Below are 22,773 nucleotides of genomic sequence, written 5' to 3' on the forward strand. Positions count from 1 at the left end.
CTTTGTCGTCCTCGGCGTCGCTTCTTTCCCGCACCCTGTACGCGGCTCGGTCAGCACTGCCTGCCCCGCTGCACAGGGGCCAGGGAGTCCTGAGCACGCCCCCGGCTCGGCAGGGAGCGAGCGCAGCCTGGGCCCAGGCAGGCTGCCTGCTGGCCAGTGCGTGAGGGCTGGCCCCCAGCAGAGGCGCTAGGCTGAAGTCGAGTGTTGGGAGCAGGCTGTGCCCCAGAGAGCCCAGCGGGCCATGAGCCCGACTTGCATTTGAGAAGTGATGGGGATAGGTGGGGGTGGAGGAGCAGCAGCTTTCGCAGAGGAGAGGGACTTTGCGGGGCTCGGGCCGAGGGAGTAGGAGCCCCGGGAACAGCGTCTGTTACCCTTTCTCAGGCTGTCTCCAGCGCCGAGTGTCTGACTCCCCTCCCTGCCCAGCGCTGCTGCTGCTCAGATTGGTTTGAAACCCCAGCCACTGTCCCGTGGCTTCCTGCAGCTAGAACCCACCTGGCCCCAACAGCCACGGCCAGCTCCCAGCCCAGCTGTTCAGCCCCTTGTGTCCGTCCTTGTCTGCATGGCCTGCCACTCCGCTCTGCTCCTGGGCCACGTTCTAGGGGCCTTACGCCAGATGCCAGAGCTGCCTGGCTCGTCTCCGGGAGGGCGTGAGGCCGGCTCTACTGGAGTGGTGCTTTACAACGGCTGGTGTTTAACGGTGGCAAACGCCTGGTGGCGGGGGGGACCCATCTGTTGGGTTAAAACCAGGCTGGTGGGGGCTTACGCGTTAGGGAAAGGACATTGAAGCTAAGCTGCACTCCGCTGCTCCGCCCAAAAGGAGGGTTTGCCCAGGGTTGCCCGGTGCCACTCAACCAGACCACGCCCCCTGGTCCAGCGTGTCTGTAGAAAAGTGCTTCGGAAGGTCTTGCAAGTGGGAGCCTTTTGGGCCCTCTCCCGGGCTGGTCCTAGCTGGCCTGCACGTCCGTGAACACGCGCTCTGGCTACCCTGGCTGCTGCGTGAGGGCGCAGTGGGCAACCCCACCCAACATGCTGCTTTCTTCAGCTCGAGGTGACCCGTTGCAGGTTTCACGCGGGAGCAGCGTGGGGATAAGATGTACCAAGTGTCAGCCGTGTGGACGTGCCCTGGGCTGGCGAGCGAGTGGAATATCCCAAGGGTCCAGCCTGTGGGAACAGCACTAAACAAAAGGGGGAGGGTGCGTGTGCACTAGGGGCACCATCCAGGGGTGGTGCCTCTCCCAGCAGGTGCCGCTGCGAATGGCAGTGATCTCCCATTGCAGCGGGGAGGGCTCGTGCCCGGCTCCCCGAAGGGCCCTACCCAGGGACACCCCTCCGGAGTGGTGGACAGGCCGAGGTTAGCAGCACAGCGTCGTTCCACACCAGCCCAGGCTGGGAAGTAAGCCCTGTGGTTGGGGGCAGGGGGCTGACTGCGGAGAGTAGCTGGAACTGGACCAGGCCAAGAGGAAAACTTGCCAATAGCAGCTCCAGTGTCCGCATGGCCTCTGGTTTTCTCCGAGCAGCCTGCTCCAGCTTTGCTCTAGGCGGGAAGCCCCAGCGTTCATCCCGGGCCAGCTCCCTGTTACGCAGTCCCGCTTTTCTGTCCCCAGCACCCCACAGCAGGCGCCCGGCACCGGTGCTGAGCCGCGGCAGAGCCGAGCCGAGCCTCGTGGCACCGAGAGGCCGCTACCCCGGGTGCCCTGCAGGCAGGGGGTGCTGCCCAAGGAGGGATTCCAGCACAAGCTAGAGAGGAAAGGAAGGTGCCCGGGTTCCGTGGGCTCGCGGAGCTGAGGGGCTGGGGCTGGGGCTGGCCCGTGGAAGCCGAGGAGAGCTCAGCAGCTCTTCCCTTGGCAGGGGGCCAGGCCGTTCCTGCGGAGGATGGGTGTAGCTGACAGCCTGTTCGGCGCTCCGCTTTGGCCTGCCGCTAGTTCCAACTTGCCGAGTGGTTGCCACGCAATAGAGTCAGGCCGCCTCCAGCTAGGAGCAGAGCTGGGCTGGGAAGCCGGGCTGCCGGAGAGCGGTGGGGGTGAGTCAGCCGGCCCTGCCCCCACCCGCCCTCCGTCGTGCTCCCCCAGCCCTAGTGCTGGCGATGGCGGCGTAGGCAGGGTGCTGGCGTCCGCCGGTGTTCAGCTCCGGGGCCCTCGCGTGCTTTGCCCAGGCTCAGCACGGCCCTGTCGGTGTGCCAGCGGCAGGGGTGGTACAGGGGGCTGGTGCAGAACGTGGCGCCCGGTGCTGGGCTGCGGGAGGAGACCCGACCGAGCTGAGGGTTGTTGAATGGCCTGTGCGATCTGGCCGCCCGCTCGGGTGAGTGAGAATTTGGGGTCTCCCTCCCAGGTCTGGCCGCCTGCACCATTCCATGTTGCTCCATTTCCACGGCAGGGGGGAGAGTAAACCCCCCCCCCCCCCAGCCGCACTGAGGCAGCAGTGGTGGGAGGAGAGGCGTCCCGCTGTCAGGCGCCCATCGCCCATGACGGCTAAGGAAGAGCTGCTCCCAAATCCCAGCAGGCTGGAGCCGAATGCTTGGGCCCCTGCGCCCCAAAAGCCACCATGAAACTTGGGCTCCTGTGGCACGGCCGGCTGAGCATCGTGCCTGAGCCCTAGGACAAGGCAATGCTGGAAACTCCCTTGCTCAGAGTGTCCTGGTGTCAAGCATGGTGGGGCTCTGCCTGGGATCCCTCTAAGCCGAGTGCTTGGGCGGCCGCCAGGAGCGATTCGCATGCTGCCCAGCTGATGAGCAGTGTACCCATGGCTGGCAGCAGCACTTGTAAGGGTGGTGCACATTTACACATGCCTTGGTGCACAGAACAAAATGTATTCTGCACACGGATGGACAGAATTTGAGGGAACACTGGTCTCTGCCGCCTGGCCCAGAGCTGAACCCCAAAACGAGTCTCTGTGGTCCCAGCAACTCTGCATCCTGGAGGGAGGGGCCGAGCCATGCTTCCACAGCGGCTGTGCCTCTCCCTGCGCTCCCAGACAGGTTAGATCACGTCAAACTGAGGCCTGCATCAGGCAGTGATGATCCAGGATTCAGAGCTACACCCTGCTCCCAGGGGGCCAGCCCTGACATCAAAGAGGCTCCGAGCCAGGAGGCCGGCAGACAGGCTCCAGCCCCGTACAATGGCTAGAAAGTTGGAGCTCCCAGACCCGCATGCTGAGCCGCTGGGTGCGGGCCCCTGGCTTTCCCCGCCGCGGGGAGCTTGGTGACCGAACCGGTCTGGGAACCCCTCCCCGCAGGGAGCCACTTGTGCCGAGCTCAGCGCTGGCATCAGCACCGAGTGCCGGGGCGGCCGCTGAGCTCAGCGCCTCGTGCTGATTTCGCCGCCAGCCGCTCCCCTGCCGGGCTACGGCCTGTCCCGATGCCAAGGAGGTGGCGCTTAGGCCCCACCCTGGTGGAGTCTCTGGCGGCTGGACCATGGGACGGCCGGGCGGGGACGCCGCGTGTGGGTCGCCGAGCCCGCCGCTGGCAAGTGTCACGCGACTGCGCCTAGAGCGGGACATGCGGTGGCTGGAGAGGAGCTGGGCGCAGCTGTCGGAGCTGCTCTCCCCGAGGGGCCAGCCGCCCGTTGCTCACTGGGGATCCTACTGCAAACCCAGATCCCCAGGAGGCCCCGGGAGCCCCGTGTGTGTCCATGCCAGGGCAAGCGCAGGGCTCCGGGTCAGGCCCCGCTGGGCGCTTTGCCCCTCACCTGGAGCGGGCGGAGCCCATAAGATTTACCAGGCTCCGCAGCCCCCTCCTGGGCAGGTTACAGGGGCCATCTCGGACTCAGGGGCAGCACCCAGGCGCCCCCTGCTCCGGCCCGGCCCACGGGAATCCCTGAGTCCCAGTCACCGAGGAGAAGGTGAGTCCCCTTGCTTTCCGGGGGGGGGGGGCGCTGCTGTACCTTCCTGGGTGGCCAGGCTGCCTAAACCAGACTCAAGTTGCCTGGCCACATCTCCCTCGTCTGCACTGAGCTCAGCCTGCTGCCTGCAGGCCTTGCTGGAACTTCTCCAGGTCCCTGCTGCGGCCCCCGCTCCCCCACCTTCCCGGTCTGTCTCCCTCCCCTCCCCTCCCCCCAGGCCCTTGCTGCCCCCCTTCCAGGCCCTGTGATGTCCTCCAAGCTACTCCACCGTCTGCCACTTCTTAGCTCCCCCATCCCGCTGCCAAGTGCCCATCTCAGTCCCGCCTGCCCTGACTCCGGCCCCTCCCTCTGCAGCCTTGGCCTTTGCTAGCACCAGAGAGTTCTACGCGGGCGCGACTCGGCTGCGGGTGGGATGAGCCCGGGGCCGCAGCTGAAGCAGGGCAGGGTCTGAGCCCGAGCCGCCTGCTGGCGTGGCACGAGGAGCCTTCGCTGGTGCGTTTAGTCTGAGCGCCTGTGTACGGGAGGCCCCGGACCTTCCTGGTGCCGCTCCCTGGGCTGTGCCAGGCTGCACGAGGGGAACGCGGCTGAAGAACACGTTACCGGGGCTTGCGAAGGCAGGCGGGGCGGGGGATGGGGAGCAGGGACCTAATGGATCAGACTTGTGAGCAAGTTCAATGGGCGCCGGCCACCTACCTCCCTGGGTCTCTGGACTTGCCCACCACGGGCGGGGGAGTCTGCAAAGAGCAATGCCCCGCAGAGCTGGGAGCGGTGGGGAGACGGGGCCCCCCACGCAGCGTGGCTTGTTTGGGGTGGCACAGGCTGGGAAAAAAGTCCCCCCCTCCGAGAGCAGGAAAGGGCTGGGCCCAGCGCTGGGGCGTCTGCCCCTGGCAGAGCTCAGCTCCTCAGCAGAAAGGTCTGGATCCTTGGGGAGACGCGGCGCAGAGCAACCGAGAGGGCTGGGCTGGCGGGGAGGGGCGGGAACTGCTGAGGAAGCCAAAGCTGACTGGGGCTGACACAGCCAAGCCGGGACTAAGCCGTGGTAGGCACAAGACACTGGGGGGCATCAGACATGGGCAGGAGATGGATGACGTAGGGTAGCCCCTGCCATGTGCTAAGCGCAGTGGGGCCTGACCTACGCCAGGGAATACAGGCCAGGGGCAGCCTCCCCACAGGGAATGCATGTAGCAGAGAGAGGCAGGACAGAGCGGGTCAAATGCTGCTCCGCTACAACCGGCGTGTGTAGCCCTCAGCAAGTCACTTGGTGCCTGTGGACCCCAGTGCCACGCCTCTCCGGGGTGTTGTGACGTGCTACCGGAGTGAGGGGCTCAGCGCAGTCAGGGAATGCAAAGACTCTCAGACGCAGCCTCCCCGTACAACCCGGTGCCTGAAAATCGCCTCTTCGGGCGGACCAGCGTAACTCGGATCCAGACTCCAGCACGGAGCGCGGGTCATAAAATCAAAACCGAAGGTGATGCTGAGCCGGTGTCAATTTATAAATGTCTTAAGTGCTGCGTGGCGTAACGGGATCAAGTCGAGGCCTGTCTGTCTCCTGGGAGCAGTACCCCACCTGTAGGGAGGTGATACAGCCACCTCATGGGAGCATTTAGAACTGGGAGCTGGTTGTGTAAGACAGTCCCATCTCTAGTCCTCACAGTTACAAACAATGCTGCCCAGCTGGGAACCCAGGAGAACTAATGCAGCAAGGGCTGCAGCCAGGTTGAATCGCTTCTACAATGTTTGGGCATCGCCCCCCACCCGCCCCGGCACCAAACATTCAGTTAACTCTGAAACCTACTGACAACACCAATGGCTACTTTGTTTACTGTCGCTGCACTGCTAGATGCAGGCGCAGCCTTTGGCATGAAGGGCATTTGGGAAGCTGGTTGTGCTCAGTTTACTTGAGGAAGGGACGCCCCAGGCGCCTGGACAAAGAATTCAACCCCTCCCTGAAAATCTTGTCTTCCACCAGCATTCACTTCACCTGCCTCCTGGGGCCAATTACCCATGAGTGACTCCCCAGCTCAGCAGATGAAGCCTCCTGCTCGCCCCACGCTTGCCTGGCAGTTACTCCACGTCACTGGGTTGCAGGGGGCACGGTCTGGGCGGTGGGGAGAAGTGAAAGGCCCGCTAGCAAGGCACACGTAGCCCACAGCATGTGGCCCCTGGGGACAAGCTGGGGCCAGCGCAGCGATTGCAGGCAGGTGCTCAGATAGGGCGTGCGCCGGCTCAGCATCCTCCCTGTGCCCCAGTGCCGCCAGCAGGGCCTAGCCTGGCTCTGGGGGGTTAATAGCGAGCTGCGGGGCGCACTGCTGGATTTCGACAGGGCATGGGAGTCGCTGCTTCCTCCTTGCAGAGTTGGGCTTGGCAGCTTTTCGGGCCCATGTGGCGGGCCCAGGCGCAGCAGCAAAGCCACTAGGAAGCCCCTTCCGCAGGCGGCGCACGTGGGATGTTCCAGGCCTTTGCTCACCCAGCGTTTTGCCGCAAGGGGAGCGCCGGGGGCAGGGCCTGAGGAGGGAGCCTAGGTCCCCAGGCTGAAACGAAGACTCACTCTTTGGTACGGGCTGTGTACTCGGAGTCAAGTGGGTGCCCAAGGCTGGGGATGCTGCCCAGCTCTCCAGGACGCTGGGGTGGGCGGGGGAGGAAGGTGGCACTGTCCCCCCCGCCTCCCCCCCCCCCGAGTTCCAAGGTGGCTGGAACTCTGGCTCCGGATCGCACGCGAGTCTGGGCGAGTTCGCCGAGGCCCAAGTCCCGGCTGGCGTGTTGGGCCTTGGCCAGGTTCCAAACACCCCCCCACCCCAAACGTAGACCTGGGCAAGAGCTTGGCACGCGTGGCACTGCAGCGCCGCAGAGTTGGGGTCTGCTCCTGCGCCGCCTGACGCCGGTGGGACTCCACCAGCGTCCCCAGGGCTGTCCGGGCGCAGAGCCTGCCGCCTGCCGCCTGCCTGGTGCGGCATAAAGGAGCCTGCACCGGGACTCCCCCGAAGCAAAGCTAGACAGGCCCAGGGCCCCTGCAGTGCAAGGGAGCAAGGCCACACGCCTGCCAAGCCCATAAAGAGGCAGGGCAGCGCCTGGCACCCGCTGGCAAAGCCGGGAAGGGAGCTCACAGCTCGGTGCCAGCGAACGCCCGGCTGGACCTGCCGCTCCCGCACAGCGGGCGACAGTGCGAGGTCCCAGGCTCAGCCGACCGGCCCCGTGTGCCCGTCACACGGGTAACGGCAGCAACCGTCCTCTGCACAGAGCCCCTCCGCTGCGGGGACTCACCCCACCCTGGGGACGGGGACGGGCCACCCGCTTCAGCGCCAGCCTCCACCAAAGTCTGGGCTGCTCACACCCCAGCCAGAATAGGGGCTAATTAAGGGGCCCCGCTCAGCTCTGAACATACCGCCCCCCCCACACACACCTTCCCCTCCCCCGTCCTGGTGAGTACAGCTCCCATTGCTATTGCGGCACACACACACACACACACACACACACACACACACACACGGCTCTCTCCCATGCGCGCCCCCCCCCCGAGTGTGCATGTGTCTTTCTCACACTTTTTTTTAACCCATCTTGTTAGTCTTTAAAGTGCTACATTGTCCTGCATTTTGCTTCAGCTACCCCAGACTAACACGGCTACATTTCTATCACTATTCTACACACTTGCTGTAGCTTTCTTTCACACACACTCTCTCACTCACACGTTGTGGCTCTCTCGCACACTCATCCACACAGCTGTGACTCTCGCTCACACACACACACGTACACATACACGTGTTGTGGATCTCTTGAGCCTCAGAGGCCAAGGAGAACACGTTTTCTCCCTCCTCCTTGTAACTCCCTTTTAGATACTTGAAAGCCGCTATCATGGCCCCCCCTCAGTCTTCTCTTTTCTAACCTAAACAAGCCCAATTCTTTCAGCCTTCCCCCCTAGCTCATGTTCTCTAGACCTTTCATCATTCTTGTTGCTCTTCTCTGGACCCTCTCCAATTTCTCCACATCTTTCTTGAAGTGCAGTGCCCAGAACTGGACACAAGACTCCAATTGACGCCTAACCAGTAGAGTGGAAGAATGACTTCTCGTGTCTTGCTCACAACGCTCCTGTTCATGCAGCCCAGAATCATGTTTGCTTTTTTTGCAACAGCATCACACTGGTGACTCGTATTTAGCTTGTGGGCCATTATAACCCCTAGATCCCTTTCTGCAGGACTCCTTCCTAGAGAGTTGCTTCCAGTCTGTGTATGTGACAACACCGATTTGTTCCTTCCTAAGTGGAGCACTTTGCATTTGTCCTTATTGAACTGCATCCTATTTACCTCAGACCAGCTCATTCTCACTCTCGCTCTCTCACACACACCCTGTTGTGACTATCTCTCACACACCCTCTCTTTTGGCACTCTCTTTCTCACACACACACACCAACACCCACCATTGTGGATCAATCTCACTCTCTCTCTACCACCCCCCAGTTGTGGAGTGTCTCTCTCACTTTCACACAGACACACACATCCTGTTGGCGCTCTCTCTCTCTCTCGCTCACACACACACCCCTGGGCTACGTCTACACTGGCCCCTTTTCCAGAAGGGGCATGTAAATTTCACCAGTCGTCGTAGGGAAATCCGCGGGGGATTTAAATATCCCCCGCGGCATTTAAATAAAAATGTCCGCCGCTTTTTTCCGGCTTTTAAAAAAGCCGGAAAAGAGCGCCTAGACTGGCCCCGATCCTCCGGAAAAAGTGCCCTTTTCCGGAGGCTCTTATTCTTACTTCAAAGTAAGAATAAGAGCCTCCGGAAAAGGGCACTTTTTCCGGAGGATCGGGGCCAGTCTAGACGCTCTTTTCCGGCTTTTTTAAAAGCCGGAAAAAAGCGGCGGACATTTTTATTTAAATGCCGCAGGGGATATTTAAATCCCCCGCGGATTTCCCTACGACGACTGGTGAAATTTACATGCCCCTTCCGGAAAAGGGGCCAGTGTAGACGTAGCCCCTGGTGTGGTGCTCTCTCATATGCCCACTGTTGTGGCTCGCTCTCACACACACCATTGTGGCGCTCTCTCTCTCTGTCTCACACACACACACACACACCCATTGTGTCTCGCTCTCTTTCTCGCACACACACACACACACTCCACCCCCGTTCCCTGTGGCATAAGAAGATGGCCTGGAAGCCATGGCCTCCTCCCCTGTCAAAGGAGAGGGATCTGCTGCCCTCCCAGCCAGGCTGCCGAGGCGCAGCTCAGCACAAGCCCAGCGGCGTCCACGTGGGAGCGGAGGGACGGGCTGAGACCTGCGGGAGCCTGGGAAGACACGCAGACAATCCCGCCTAGGAAGCCTCCCAAGACGCTCCTGGCAGCCCAGCCGGCGTTCCTCGCCCCACGCAGCGACGCGCCTCGCTCGCAGGGAGCCCCCGCCATGGCGGGGCACTGAACCCTGCAGGCCAGAGCCCCCACGCTGTGTGTGGGGTGCAGGGGTCAGCTCCCGTGGTGAGAAGGTGGCAGCCCCCTCCCTGGAGGCAGCCCGTCTGTGAGGGAGAATACGGGACCCACGGGCCTTTGCCGGCGTTAGTTGAAGCATTTGCCATGTCACGGTCAGAGGGCCGGGTGGGGGCTTCTTCCACACACTGGCTTTCTGTGCCTTAGGCAGGGGACCGGGGGGTGTCAGACCCCCTCAGCCTGTCCACAGCCACCCGCAAACCTAGGTCTGCCAGCTCCCCTCCTTCCCGGGGCTGCAGGGGAAAGAGCATCCCACCGTCAAGCAGCCCTCCACCCTCGCCCCAGCCTTTCAGTGCAAATGTCACAGCCCGCAGCAAGGGCGCCAGGGAGAGGAGCTAACAGCCTCCACACGCACCTCCTCCCGCCGGCTGTGGCGAGGCCAAGGGGCCAGCACCGTCAGCCACCCAGGCATGGGGGCTCATCGGGCAGTGACCCATAGGACAACACTGCATGGAGCTGCGGCGCAGCCTGTGGAGGCAATGCCGAGCTCGCCCAGGCTGCCTGGGGCACGGGGCAGAGAGCGGTCGTGGAGCTCTGTGTGTTAGCCCCACGAGGACAGCAAGAACCCCCTCCAGCCTGGCACCCCGGCAGCCTACAGGAGGCCACGTTGGCTGGGCTTCCTCCGAGCACTCAGCCCCCATCCCAGCTGCGTCATCCGTAGAGCAGGGTCCTAGCTGACAGGGAGAAGGCAGCAAGCTGGCGTCCTAGGTCGCAACCTGCCAGGGCTGGCACCTGGGAGTTGCTGGCTCCTAGGCCTGGCCTCCAGCTACTATCCACAGCCTGAGCCACCCTCCTAGGGCACGGGGGTGACACTCGCCAGGAGGAAACCGAGCCGCTTGGGACACAGCCACTCCCTTCCCCACCCCCTGCTGCCCAAAGGGCGCGAACATGCTGATTTGCTCTGTCGGCAGCGGACCGGGGCCACGTGACCACTCAGTGCGGCGCTGCAGTGGGGAGAGGCGTGGAGGCTGCAGATCAAAGTCCCCTGAGCACCCAGACTGCACCTGCCGACATCATGCCTCACTGGAGCCTGGGCCCTTTCCAGTTCAGCCAGGCCTGCCCTCCTTTCCCCACAGGGCAGAGCTCTCTGGCCGTTCAGCCTCAGGGCCGCCTAATGCTGTCTAGTGTCCTCGGGAGAGCCCATGGCTCCCAGGGGTATCCAGCCGGCAGATGGGTTGTGCCCCTCAAGGCTGTCCAGTTGCCCAGGACCGGAACAGCACTGGGAGATCAGCAGCGGGCACTGGCCGTGAGCCGGGGTGCCCAGGCTGGGGAAAGACGGCCTGGGCAGAGCTGTGGGGAGGGTTGGACTGAAGGCAACTGGCAGAGGACAGTGGCCGGGGCATTCGCAGGGAGCAAGCTGATGGGGCAAAGGTGCCCTGCAGGAGGCCACGAGGCCCGGCCTGACATGGGCTGCCAGGCTCGGAGAAGGGGGCTGGCTGGGGAGATGTGGGCCGCGAGGCCCATGGTGCTGGGTGCACCCGGACGGAGGTACCATAGAGAAGGGCAGCATCACAGCGTTTGCTGCCAGTCTCGCCCACAGCTGGGAAGCACCTGGAGGAGAAAAACGCCAGCTCACAGGGCGGCTTCCTGCTGGCTGAGTGCTCACAGCCAGGCCTGCCAAAGGGAGGGGGGAGTCAAAGGGGCTGTTGCCCCGGGGGCCAGTGATTCAAGAGGGCTGGGGAGGGCACCATGGGAGGGATCGCTGCCAATGGCCCCGCCCCTCCCAGGAGCATGGACGCAGGCCCTGCCCCTTGCTGCTGGCGCCCCGCTCACAGCAGGCTGGACCAGAGGTGTGCACAGGAAATGACACGTCCAGGAATGACAAAGGAGGCTGCTGATCTCAGAGGGGCCGGGCGAGGTTAGGCAGACATTGCCCGAGGGGGGCCCCTTTCCCACACAGCTGAGCTGGGAGGGCGCATGTCTCACCAGCAGGCCTCAGCTGCTGCGTGTCTCATATCCTGGGAGCAACACGGCTCCAGCCCCACAAATGACTGAGCTGCTCAGGCATTTTCCTGAGTCTCCGGGATCTAGGACATGCAGCCTGCACCCCAACATCAGCCCTGAGAGCTGGGCCCGTCTCAAGAGCTATTTACTGGGAAGCCAGCGGGGACCTGGCCCATGGGGGGAGCCTGATTCTGGGGGAGTCACGGTGAACACCTAGACCTGGCTGCTAAAAAGCCCAGGGGGAAAGCAGGGGGCTTATTTCAGACCAGGCAGAGGCACAATCCCAAAGCGCATCAGTGCAGGCCATCTGGATTCTCCTCTGCCCCGTGTGCAGGTGCCTCAGGCCCAGCAGTGACTCTGTCCTCACAACCTCCAGGAAGGGCAATCAGCCCGTTTTACAGATGGGAAACTGAGGGACAGGGCAGATGACCCCAGATCTCGTGTGCCAGACCGCAGCCTTGTTTCCAAGACTACCCCGCTTTTCTTTAGCTTTGGGACATACTTGGCCTCTATCCGCATTATATCTGAACACCCTCTGCTGCAGGCCCCCTGCTCCTTGCTCCTTATCTGTAAAACAGGGACGAGGCACAGAGACAAACCGTGACCTGGGAGTGGTGGACTATTAACATTTTGGTTCTTTCACTGAAGCCCACTGTGGTTTTTAGTCTCTTAACTTGTCATTCTCAGGCTTTGCCATCTCTAAAACCTTCCTCGGCAGCCACGCCAGGCTGCTGTTTGAATGAATCCATTTTATTACGTGCTAACTGCCAGGTGGGATCAGTTTCAAGAACACCACGCCCCTGTCTCAAGCTCCCTCCCTCAGGGCAGATGCAGATGTTATGCCGCGCTCGCACACATGGGCATGCTGACACCAGCAGTCAATTACCTGATCACTGTGGCTCTAGCTGAAGATGCAAATTGCAGCAGAATTGGTTAGGAGTCCCCAAGGGAAGTACTGGACATCTCATTGCTCGGGATGTTTAAAACTCGGGTGGATAAAAGCCTGGACGATCGCTGAAGAACAATCTCGCAGACAGAGCTATAGCAAAGGGAGCTTACAATAGAGGACCCGTCCGAGAGGCAGAAAGACCTAACTTCTATGACAAAGGTCTGGTAGCACTTTATAGACTTAACAGAACATGTACATGGTATCATCTACCAGCTTTACTCCCGTCTTCTGAAGAAGTGGGCTGTGCCCACGAAAGCTCACGATCCCATCAACATGTGTTGTTAAGTCTATAAAGTGCTACCAGACCATTGGTGGTTTTTTTCTGTACAGATGAACTCAGCTACCCCCTGAAGCTTCTACCTCCTTTGGTTTGCTACGACCTTCCTGGAGCTACAGTCTTCTGCTGCCTGACACAGGTTCCTCCCCACAAGCCTCTGAGCTTATGTTAAGACAGTTTGGGCAAAGTTTTCAGGAACTCACAACAGGTCCATGGCAACGGACCCTCACGCAGGGCAGAGAGACAGACTCCGCCCACAGGAAGTGACCACCTTTCTTCCACCCCATGCCAAGCAGGCCCCTGTTCTGCTTCCAGGTAGATCGCATAAGGAACAAGAGAACAGAGGGGTTTAAACACAAACAGGTGAGCAGTGTCTGCACCTGCAATAAGGAACCAATTCATGGCTCTTCCTGTCCCCCATGCTTTGCAGCAGTCACATTTTATTGTATTTTTCCACGTCAAGGGAGTTCACAGCTAACTCAGACACGCACGGTGAAACTAAGGGGTGGAGAAAAGTTTGTGTTAAGAACTGATCATGAAAAACCAGCACACTAACACCTCTCCCCTCTCCCAGGGATGAATAGCCAGTAGGCTGCCTCTCTGAGATGCACCTCACTGTGAGACTCCACAGATACCCCAATCAACACATGGAGGACTCACACCACAAGGAGCTTCCTTCCCTGCAGTAAATGCGGATTCGTCTTTCTCTTGGGACACGGCTTTGGTCATAGTGGGGGGTGGGGAGACTCAGCAATAGTGGGCACTTCTTTCTGGTCTGCTCTACAGGGCCGTTTGCTGCTGCTGCTGTCCCAGATCAGACTGAGATTCTCTCTTGTTCCAGGAAGGACATACTGAATTTGTCCTTATCTTGTCGTCGTCTCATCGTCACCAAGAAACACATCTCATACACAACAGGACCCGGACACAGTCGTACAAAGAGCTTGACTTCTGCCCAGGAAGTACCGGGTCCTAGTGACGCTACACGGAGGGTCCCTTGTGCTCCTGGTGGGAAGCGGTGAAACATGTTTAAAGCAGGCAGTGAGCTCCTTCCACAACAGGCCTAGTGAAAGACACACAAGTGCTAGATTTCCATTGCTTCCTGCTCCACAGTTTTCTCCTGAGGCTGCACATACTTCTCCTGGACTGCAAGTGTGCTGTTCAGCCAGGAATCAAGGAAAACAAGGCAGCAAGAAGAGCTGGTGTTCAAAACATCCAAGTGTAGCAAAAGTGTATATTTTAGTATTGGTTAGCATTGGTTACACGACTAAGTATGATCCGTAATGATTTCATGTCTAATGACTTGCTTGTAAGTTCTGTCTGCTTCTATTTCTCTCTCTTTGACTCTCATGATTAGATACCGTTTACTGTAAGGCCTTGCTCCCTGTTAGCATTACAAATTAAGTTGTACCCCTTGTCTGCATCACAAACTAAGTTGTGTCTTCTAGTAACTACTGATCTTGTCTGAAACTCTGTACAAGTGTATGGTGTGAGTGGAGGAGGTGCGAGTGTGACAGCCTTCACAGATGCCCAAATGATCAAGAAGAAGTGGAAACTTTGAAGATAACGAGGAAACATGCATTGTGTCTTGAGGCTGAATTAAATTAGCAGCACTGACAACAGGCAGAGACCCCCACCAAGGGTATGTCTACAGTGGCGGCTTCTTGTGCAAGAACATCTTGCGGAAGGGTTCTTGTGCAAGAAGTATTGTGTAAACCTGCAGTGCGCGAGATGTGCTTTTGTGCAAGAGCACCCATGGCAGTGTGGACGCTCTCTTGCGCAAGAAACCCCTGCGGAGCGTCCACACTGCCCTCTTGCGTAAGAGCCCCTGCGCAAGGGGGTTTACACCTGTTAAAAAAGAGCGTAGCTCTTGCTCAAGGAGCCCTCTCTTACCACGCCCTACTGTAAATTTCCTTGTGCAAGAGCGGGCGGGCAGTGTGGATGCTCTGCGGATTCTTGCGCAAGAACGGCCATACTTGCGCAAGAAGCTGTAAGTGTAGACATAGCCCAAGGTCGAGAGACAACGCTGGGAAGCCGGACAATCACCATCAAAGGATAACTCTGGACAACACAGATTAACGCCTCTTAAGGGTGGATGTTTGCAGCGTGATGCTGCAAACCCCACAGACTCCAATGGGAATTGACACGTGTAAGAAGGGGGCTCTGGCCATTGGAACTCTGGGTTCAGTCCTGCAAGCCAAGCCCCAGAGGAACCCCAACTCCCTGCTTGCTGTCAGCCTGGCCTCCATCTGGTTGGGGGTGTGAGTGTGTGAGTGTGAGTGTGAGAGAGAGAGAGAGAGAGAGAGAGAGAGAGAGAGAGAGAGAGAGAGAGAGAGAGAAGAATGGCAGAGGAACCATTAACATTCTCATCCAAGAACTGGTCTTCCACATCAGCCTGAAAGCTAACATGGAAACTAGCAGCACTGGTAAGAAGATGCAACACTCAAGGTATCTGTAGCTTGTGCTGGTCCAAACAAAGCGTCATTCATTCCAATAATGACGCTATGTGGAAGGAATGAACCCAGTGAACATGAATGAGAGAGATGCAGCCAATGAGAACCCCACGATTCCAATTAGTGTCAACTGTGGCCGTGGTGGTTTTGACATGGATGCTTAGCCACTAGGACCTGAGCTAAGACCGACAGCTCATTGCACACATGCCATTACACAGCACCAGACATCAATATGAATAACGCACCCTGCACTCAGACAGGCCCGTATCACGTCCCCGGAGCCACAAGTCAGAGCTCAAGACTCCACACAGGAGAGAAGGGCAGCGGAAAGGATACGAGGTGAAGTGGAAATCAGCTCCCATTGCTGCAGACATCAAGGCATCAAGGCTTCTCTGCTCCACGTCGCCAAAGGAGTAGCCGTTGGCTTTGTCCACTGCCTGCATCACCCGTCGCATACTGTCCTTGTCCTGGGAAGTGACAGGCAGCAGGGGAGAGAATGAGAAGCAGCATTCATAAGAAACAGCCCAGCAGCCTGAGCTTTCGGTGGGGTGCAAAGCATTCGCTGGACACTCGGCTGCAATTCCCCCAGAAAGCTATTCCCTTCTATTAGGGGATCAGGTCTGCATGCAGCTCCCAACAGCAGCGACGCTGAGGTTCAAGGCTTTGGACGGAGAGAGATGGGGAGAAACTGAAACCGCTCCAGTGCAGATCCCTTCACACAAGGAACGGTGTATGAGGGCTCAGGATGCCAGTGGCAGCCGTTGGCTAGTGACTCTACCAAGATAACAGCCAAAAATGTCAACACAAACTCAGGAACTAATTTTCCGGAGTGCACAGCTGCAGCGTCACAGAAAAAACCTAACAGACAATATTTAGGGTTGGAATGGCATCCCTTGCCTCTGTTTGTCTGGAGGTGGGTGACGGGGAGGGATCACGTGAGGATTCCTTGTTGGGTTCCCTCCCTCTGGGGCATCTAGCACTGGCCACTGTCGGCAGACAGGACACTGGGCTAAGAGGACCATTGGTCTGACCCAGTATGGCCGCTCTGGAGATTCAATTTGTTATTTTCAGCTCACGTTTTCCACTTTCTATAGCTCCCTTCTGTATGTCTCGGTCCTGACCAGGTTTGCAATCCCTCCAAGGTTAGCACCATCTGAGCTGCACTGGTCTCCAAGCCCTCTTCTAGATCATTACTGAAGTCACTAAATCAGCGTGGCTACTATCTCTACTTGCATGTGTAGTACAGAGCTGTGGAGGAGGGAGCTATGTGAGAGCTACATAAGGGTGCTTATGCAGTGCTACAGAAATAGAGCCGCCAAACTGGCTGTGTCAAGTACAGCAGTAAAGTCTAGAAAACAGCAGTGACACAAGGGATTTTGTCACGCGCTCACTGGGAGAACACGGCCCTTTTAGAAAACCCAGACACTTAGGATGGACAGTTCATAAACCACACAGCTACTTGCAACACGTTCCCTGTCATTTCCAACCCATTTACCTGGACATTGAGTGGAACAAAGGAGACCAGGCTGTAGTCCTCAATCACCTCCACCAACTTCTCGTTGAGGCGACGGTAGTTCTTGAAGAACGGATCGGCTGCTAAATGGTCTACTAGATAAGAGAGATCCAGAACCTCAGTATAATAATCCAGGTTGAAGGCTGCAAGGAAAGACAAGAGACATGGCTTTAGGGCTAGCTTTCAGGGGCTGCATCTCAAGTACCGATTTGGCAGTGGGGGACCCTGGCTCACCCCTTTCTTTCCCATTGGAACGTGCTCTGTTACACACTAACTCATTTGTGTGGCTACCAGGGCAAGCTCTCTCTTCAAAGGCGCCAATGCCAGCCTACCAGCAATGAGACTACGCAACACAGCCGGATGAATGGCATCTCTCTGCCCCACGGGGGGGGAGGGGGGGCAGTCATCTCCCCAGCAATCCCACTGGCACTGAGTTCCCCCAACAGGTACAATAGGACTATTTTGTGTAGCATCTCATTCACACTGTAGCCCAGTGCACTGTTAGAGACAGATACAAACTGACACAGAGCAGAGAGGGAATTAAGATGTGAAGATGAGATTTAAAACCATGTGGAGAGATGGAGAAAGGCTGTTCCAGGTGGCAGGGGCTGCAGAGGGGAGAGCAGGCAAATCTAATCACATCTAGAATGGTGGCAGGTACACCAACTTCCAGACCCCTCAACAAATAAATTACTGCAACCGGGACTCTTACCGATTTGCACCCACCCCCAATGCATAACTAACCTCCCCACCTTACACATCTGGCCCACTGAGTTCCAGTTGGTTTTTAATACGTGGTAAAGATGCTACACCAGTTTAGACGCACTTCAACTCATTGAATCTGGCTCCAAGAGTGGCAAGTAGGTATGTAATAGTGTAGCCGGTTAACCGATAAGTGGATGCTTATTGGTTAATGCTACTGGCTGCATACAAATCCCCCCTCCACCCAGGCTCTGCATTTAAAGTATTTTGGGAGCTGGCTGGCTTAGTGCTGGCTCACGCCAGGTCCCGACAGCTATCGCTGCGGCGGCTCTGCATTTAAAAGGATTTACTTTAAATGCAGAGCCGCAGCAGGGCAGCTGCCAGGACCTGATGCAAGCCAAGATTGAGCCAGGGTGCCTGTTTGTCAGCTCTCAAAATCTTTGCAAGCTCCTTTAAATGCAGAGCCACTTACTGGTTAATGGAGTAAATGACAAAACTTTTGTCAGCTACACGATTACCAAATTACATGCCTCCTAACATCCCTAGTGGCTGGGGGTATGACATGGCAGAGACAGGAAGCGGACGACTGGATGGAACAGAAAAGGCAGAAGAAAGCACAGATGGGTCTATTGTGCTGCCAGTATAGTCCATGGCCACTTTAGAGCCTCCTTTTTCTTAATGACTGGCTGTAGAGGCTTATGAGAGTGCCCAAGCACGCCACTAACTGCACTGGCCAGAATATTTCACCAAGAACTCAGTGAGCTGTTATGTACTTTTCCTGTCCAGCATCCGCAGCGTTACCAGTGATCAGATTGTTCTGTCTCTGATAAGAGTCAGCTCCAAGCTCTTCCTTTCTGTTCCCTGCCTCTTTGCTAGATCCACAGCACTTTCCTTCCACCAAAGCCCCTTCCCAAAGGCTCGTACCCAGCTTGCCGTACTGTTCGATCAGGTCCATCTTGGAGAGAACGTTGACATGGGGCAATTCGACATGCAGCATGGTTGAGAGGGAGGTGCAAAGAACCGAGATGAACTTTCCTGGGTCTGTGCAGTAGTGAGAATCCACCAAATGAACTGCAGCCAACTGTACAATGGAAATGAGAGTGAAATAGTGCAAGATCTGAGGCAGGGCAGAATCTGCCTACGCAAATACACAGCTGTCACTAAGGCAAATCCATGACACAGACCAAAAGTAAAGGTGTCCAGGCCCCAGCAGTTCTAATAAAAAAAGCATTAGCCAACTTCTCCCTAGATGTTTCACATACGGCCCACTAAGCATGTTGCACTGTGTAGGACAGCGACCGAAGAGTCAGGAGACCTGGATTGTTTTCCCATCTCTGTCACTGATTTGCTGAATGTCCTGGTGAAAATCACTTTGTTATGTCTCACTTTCCTCATCTGTACAATGGGGATAATGATACTGACCCACATTTAAAAAGCACTTTGGCATCTCTGGACAAAGAATTATTATAGAAGTGCCAACCTTTCACCAACAACTGTTCCCCTTCAGCCCCCCTCTCTTCACTTTATCTTGTTCAGAACATCTTTCTTTTGAGGCTGAAACTTTCCATGATTGTTCTCAGCCCAAAGATGAAGGAAGTCTGTGTTAAATCCAGTTTTCAATTATTGGGCTATATACAATTTTTCCACTGTTCCTACAGAAATATTCACACCCAAATAACTCAACCTCAAATTACTTTGTTACTATTAAGCTTTTCTAGAAGCAACAGTCACAGTGCAGTTTGTACTATGAAATTGTACAGATGTAAAGCGCCACATTATATAATTCTATTGTGTCAACAGCTAGATTTTCCCCCATATCTATAGCATACTGAACTCAACTAGGCACAGCTATAGCTTTAGAGCTATGATTTTTCTTTATTTCAAAAAGGATAAAAATGAAATACAAAGAACTATGCAAATGAAATATCAAATAAATGCAAAAGTTAAGATTTAAATAAGGTTCTCAAGTAAAATTATTTTATCCTCAATTGTACAGTATATTGCCTATACATTAATGATCTAGCCAGTAATTCGAAGTACAGGCAGTCCCCACGTTACATGGATCCGACTTACATCGGATCCCTACTTACAAACGGGGTGAGGCAACCCCGCACTAGCTGCTTCCTCCCAGCAGACCAGGGAGACGCGAAGCTAGCGCCCCCTCCCCTCCCCCCAGCAGACCAGGGAGACGCGGAGCGGCTTTTCTCAGCAGACACCTCAGCTTGAGAATAAAGGACTGAGGGAAGTGAGGTGTGGGAGAATAAAACTGAGCTCTGGAGAAATGTTTGGCTAGAGTTTCCCCTACAATATGTACCAGTTCCGACTTACATACAAATTCAACTTAAGAACAAACCTACAGTCCCTATCTTGTACGTAAGCCGGGGACTGCCTGTATGAGCTATATATGTAATGTAAACAAAACTAGCTTGCCATGGAAACCTTCACTTGTATATTTGCTAGCTTGAGTGTTCCAACGTACAAGAATGTACATGTTTGCATCAAATCCATGAAAATACAATTTGCACCACAACTTGTGTTAACTGAATGAAATCTAACTTACACATCTTGGAAGATAATTTGAATTTCTTAGGATAAAATCCTAAAGCTCCCTAGTAATCAGGCATACAAACATTCTTCCCTTTCTACAATGTTGACAGGGTTGAAACATGTCAAACTTTGCAGGAAGACACACTAAGTAGAGCAAAGGACTGGGAGGGAACAGCCCTGCATTCTATTTTTTTTTAACCTTGCTGGGTGGTCTTGGGCAAGTCCTTTTTGTGCCTTGTGCTACACCAACTTGTTAGTATACACAAAACCCCAAAACCTACCCTGAAATTCCACTTAGCTAACTGTGCAAAGACGTTTTTCAATGCGCCGTGGTGGGTGCAGAGCTCTACTTGCCCTGGGCAGTCAAACAAAAAATAATGACCCTTGAGTTTAGCCAGCTTTTCCTGCAACCAGTCAAAGTTAGCTTCCAGGTACTCCATGCAATAGATCAAACCACCGTTTGGCCCAAGCTTTAGATTATCCATCACATCAGCCAGAGTGATAAGCTCAGAGATGTCCACGGCGCACTGATAGGGAGTTCCTTCATTAGCTGGGTCCAAATTCACCACAGCCACCTTCCGCCCTATCTTGGACATGAATTCCTGCATGCCAAAGCAGTAAGTGGTCTTCCCCGAGCCAGGTGGCCCAATCACTGCCTGGCCAAAGGCCAGGCAAGACAGATGATGGTTTTCTGACATGTCAGCTCATTTCTTTCATCTTCTAGAAAGAGAAAGGAAAAGGTTAAGCCAGTGCCCATTATTTGTGTTTATAGGAATAGTATGCATTGAAAAGTGAAGTTACCAAGTAATTCATGTGATTCCCCCCCCAACCACACACTTCTTCCTCTTGAGTGAGATGGAGGGATCACCCCAAGCCTCATTTAATACTTCCTGTCCCGAAAGTCCCCAGTCCCTTCCAGGCAGAGGAGTAACCAACATCTCAGCCTGTCTACAGGCCCAAACCAGATGCAAAAATTCACCATCATACAAAGGGCTACCCCGCTGAGGGGAGGAGATTCAGATTCTTGCTGAAAAATGTTAAGAGATTTTGGAGCCTGTCGAGGCCTGTTACTTACACACACAACCGTTATGGTCACCCCTGCAATCAGACACCAGTTTCTACATGGATATTCAGAGAGATTTTTTTTCCACCGGACAAAGCTTTTGGTTATAATTTAGTGGTTAGTCTCATTTTGGGACACTAAGTAGAGTCAGTGTAGAGCCATGGTGTCCAACCAGTTCTGAAGCAGTAGCCACTACAACAGCAAACCAGCCACATTATTCTGAAAATGTAAATAATTTTGTGAGCCAACTAGCCACACTCAACCAGCCAAATAGCCACATATGGCTAGTGGCTAGCGCGTTGGGACACCAGGGGTGTAGAGGCTTCTCAGGGAATAAATATATTAAAATCAAACCCAAGAGAGTGATGAGAAAAAACCCAGGGCAGGAATCTTAGAAGCACATTTATTGGAGGCCTGGAACACCTCTCTGCAAGAGCCAACTTTGTGGGGTCACTGACAGGCAGCACATGGCTGCAGAGAGGGCCAGGGGATAACGGGGATGAGAGGCTGAGGTGGTGAGGCCAGGGGGCAGCAACTGAGATTTGGCCCTGGAGAGGGAACCTGAGGGAGGTTAACCCACTGGGGACAAAGAGTGAGGGATTGTATGAGCTGCCCAGAGGATCTGGGGAACCTGAGAGAGAGGCGGGTCTGAGAAAAGCTGGGCAGAGGGCTGGGGGGCTAAAGGAGTGTGGGTGCCCAAGGCTCCAACAGGGTCAAAGGCAGCCTGATAACAGTGTGTGGTGTCCGGGGGAGGGGGAATATAAATGTTCATGCATTTAAAATAGACGATTCCCAATGCATCTACCATGGGCACCATATGCGACTAATCACTCATTAAGCTAATTAGAGTGAGTCCTTGTTGCAGTTTATAAATGGAACAAGCGGCAGACCCAGAATTAACACACGATGCACCCTGTGACATCAGGGGCTGGGGCGCAGTGGGGCGAGGGGGTGTCTCTGGGGCTGGGGGGGCACGTGCAGTGACTATCAGAGGGGCAGGGCGGGCCAGGGGGGGTGCAGTGGGGCATCTCTGGGGCTGGGGGGCTCAGAGAGGCGGGGGGTGTCTCTGGGGCTGGGGGGGCACGTGCAGGGGGGGCAGGGAGACCGGGTGGTGTCTCTGGGGCTGGGGGGGCACGTGCAGGGGGGGCAGGGAGACCGGGGGGTGTCTCTGGGGCTGGGGGGGCACGTGCAGGGGGGGGCAGGGAGACCGGGGGGTGTCTCTGGGGCTGGGGGGGCACGTGCAGGGGGGGCAGGGAGACCGGGGGGTGTCTCTGGGGCTGGGGGGGCACGTGCAGGGGGGGCAGGGAGACCGGGGGGTGTCTCTGGGGCTGGGGGGGCACGTGCAGGGGGGGGCAGGGAGACCGGGGGGTGTCTCTGGGGCTGGGGCCCCCGTGGCGCGTGTCGGGGGGGGAGGGGCTGCCCCGGCTCATAGCTCCCCCGGCGCCGCCACCGCCTCACCTCCGGGCGGCTCCAGGTCCCCCGCCCCGCCCCTTCCGGCCCGGCCGCGCTGCCGGCGCGTGTCCCAGCCCCTAGTGTCCGGCTGGCTGGGCGAACACGAGCCGGAAGGTTCCGGGAGCCGCCGGCGCCTCACCCCGCCCCCCCGTGCTAACGTCATGAATATTCATGGCCCCGGCTGGGAAGGGAGGACTCAGAGCAGGGCGGCCCCTGGCGGGCCCCGAGGGGAATGCCTGGGCCCTAGGAGCAGTGCAGGAGAGCGCCCTGGAAATGATTCATCCAGGCCCCCAGCCTGGCAGGGGATCCCCCCCACCTGAGCCAATTCATTTCATGTGCAGGGGGAGCTACTGAACCTGCCTGAACCCCCCAAACAGCGCCCACGGCCCGCCTTGGGGCCAAGCTCAGCCCCTCAGGCCGGGCAGGGGGGCACTGAGCCCACAGGGCCTGGGACAGGGACAGCAGCAAGTAAGAGAGACCAGGGAGCCCTGGGCCGGTTTGGGGCCACTAAACAGAGGAAAAACAGTCCTGCAGCACCTTAGCGACTAACAAAACACGTATCTGGCA

The 22,773-nt window shown here is 56.9% G+C and overlaps 1 protein-coding gene across 2 annotated transcripts; it reads right to left on the reverse strand.

The window, feature by feature from the left end:
- Positions 1–12,882: 12,882 nt before the first annotated feature.
- GPN2 (GPN-loop GTPase 2) lies at positions 12,883–22,356 on the reverse strand. Of its 2 annotated transcripts, none has more exons than XM_075908567.2 (6): positions 22,213–22,356; positions 19,973–20,411; positions 18,069–18,225; positions 16,425–16,585; positions 15,266–15,396; positions 12,883–13,633 (listed from the first exon to the last, which is right to left on the reverse strand). In XM_075908567.2, the coding sequence occupies exons 2-6, from the start codon at positions 20,387–20,389 to the stop codon at positions 13,561–13,563; spliced, it is 939 nt and encodes a 312-aa protein (XP_075764682.1). In that variant the 5' UTR covers positions 20,390–20,411; positions 22,213–22,356; the 3' UTR covers positions 12,883–13,560. The 2 variants fall into 2 exon arrangements, with proteins under 2 accessions (XP_075764682.1, XP_075764683.1); XM_075908568.2 differs by having other exon boundaries at positions 19,973–20,408; positions 22,213–22,348.
- Positions 22,357–22,773: the final 417 nt, after the last annotated feature.

This window comes from Pelodiscus sinensis, chromosome 26 (assembly GCF_052426305.1).
Source record: "Pelodiscus sinensis isolate ZL-2025 chromosome 26, ASM5242630v1, whole genome shotgun sequence".
Lineage (NCBI taxonomy): Eukaryota > Metazoa > Chordata > Testudines > Trionychidae > Pelodiscus > Pelodiscus sinensis.